General features: G+C 41.7%; 1 protein-coding gene across 1 annotated transcript in view; it reads right to left on the reverse strand.

Moving 5' to 3' along the window:
- The window catches only part of CHN1 (chimerin 1), a 79,885-nt gene that overhangs the window by 32,574 nt on the left and 45,909 nt on the right, over positions 1-1,402 (reverse strand). Inside the window, exon 5 of the mRNA XM_009278593.2 lies at positions 906-983. Coding sequence (XP_009276868.2) covers positions 906-983 — 78 coding nt within the window. The remainder of the gene's footprint in view (positions 1-905; positions 984-1,402) is intronic.

Here is a 1,402-nt window from a genome sequence, read left to right on the forward strand (position 1 = left end):
AAACACACATTAAGGATAAAATGGGGCTTCAGGTACTATATATGAAGTTTGTACCATCATCTACAGGAATTCAGTATAACATAATTCACTTAGTCTTGCAAATAAAGACTGCCTATTATGCAATGCATTTGACCACCAAAAGGTTAAATTACTAAATCCTTTCTGGACACTTATTACAGATTTAGACACAAAACATGCATATGTTGTATTGACATGTGTCTCCCTTGCCAAAGAACATCGTTTATTTAAAATAATTAAAACAATAATTAGAAGCTACATAGAAAACTAAGTAAATTTTATTAAAACACAAGGTAGTTGCTAATGCCAGCAGCTCCAAGAGCCCCATGGTATAAGCCATGCTGCTTTCAACACACTCAATTCATTAACACAGGAGAAAAGCCAGAAACTAAGGGAAATGCAGACCATCTGCTCAATCCAGATGCAGTAGAACATGCTTCTTACCTCCAAAGCTATTTACCAGCGACAAACTGAGATAAGATCAGTTAATACTCTAATCACAGATCTAAAAGATTTTTCGGCATCGTATCATCATAAGTAAAACTGAACTACATTCATTTGAACTGAAAGAAAACTCTCCCAGTTTTTCTCACTTTTAGCATCTCTCGGTATAAAACAATTCTAAATAAAAGAAATAACCTAGATACGGCAAATATTATTGAAACAAATATATGCACACATAGCAGTCAACAACAAAACCCTCGTTCTTTTGCTGATATGTTCTAAAGATGTCTAATTGATTTAACCGGTAATGAGATTGAATTGAAGCATTTAAGTTCCCAGGAAGTCGTAGTTTGCACATTATTTCCTTGCAATACTGGACCCATTTTAAAATAAAAACTATAACCCCTGTGCCTTAAAAACAAGTAAGTAGCACAATTTCTTACCTTGAAGTTATGAATCTTCTCGTATTTTGGAATATGTTCATTTTCTTTCAGAGTTGCTCTTCTGACAAGTGATGTCAACTGTGAATAAGCAAAGAGTTTAAGAGGTTGCCAGATTGTCACAGATGACTTCTGAGTACCCAGTTTCATCCCCAAGGCTGCTATCAATAAATCTTGTTGACGGCTCTCCTGCTTCGAGCTGTGCACCGCAGACCTATGCGCCTTGTGCCCTGACCAGGACTCTTTGGATGGCATTTTGGAGCTGACGGGAAGGAGGAACGGCCCCCCGGACCGATCTGCGCCCTGCGTGTATCAGACTCGGTCTGAAAAACCGAAAAGGACCATTTCGGGAACCTAAACTGCTCGGAAGGGCGGCGTGGCCATGGCAGGGCACTTGTTCACCGCGCGGCTAACCCAGCGAGGCGGGCTCCCCTTCGATCTGGGCTCGGGGGCTCAGGCCTGCCGGTGGGCGGCCGGCGGGCCGGGCATGTGCGGCAGCG

This window comes from Aptenodytes forsteri, unplaced genomic scaffold, assembly GCF_000699145.1.
Source record: "Aptenodytes forsteri isolate BGI_AS27 unplaced genomic scaffold, ASM69914v1 Scaffold257, whole genome shotgun sequence".
Classification (NCBI taxonomy): Eukaryota; Metazoa; Chordata; class Aves; order Sphenisciformes; family Spheniscidae; genus Aptenodytes; species Aptenodytes forsteri.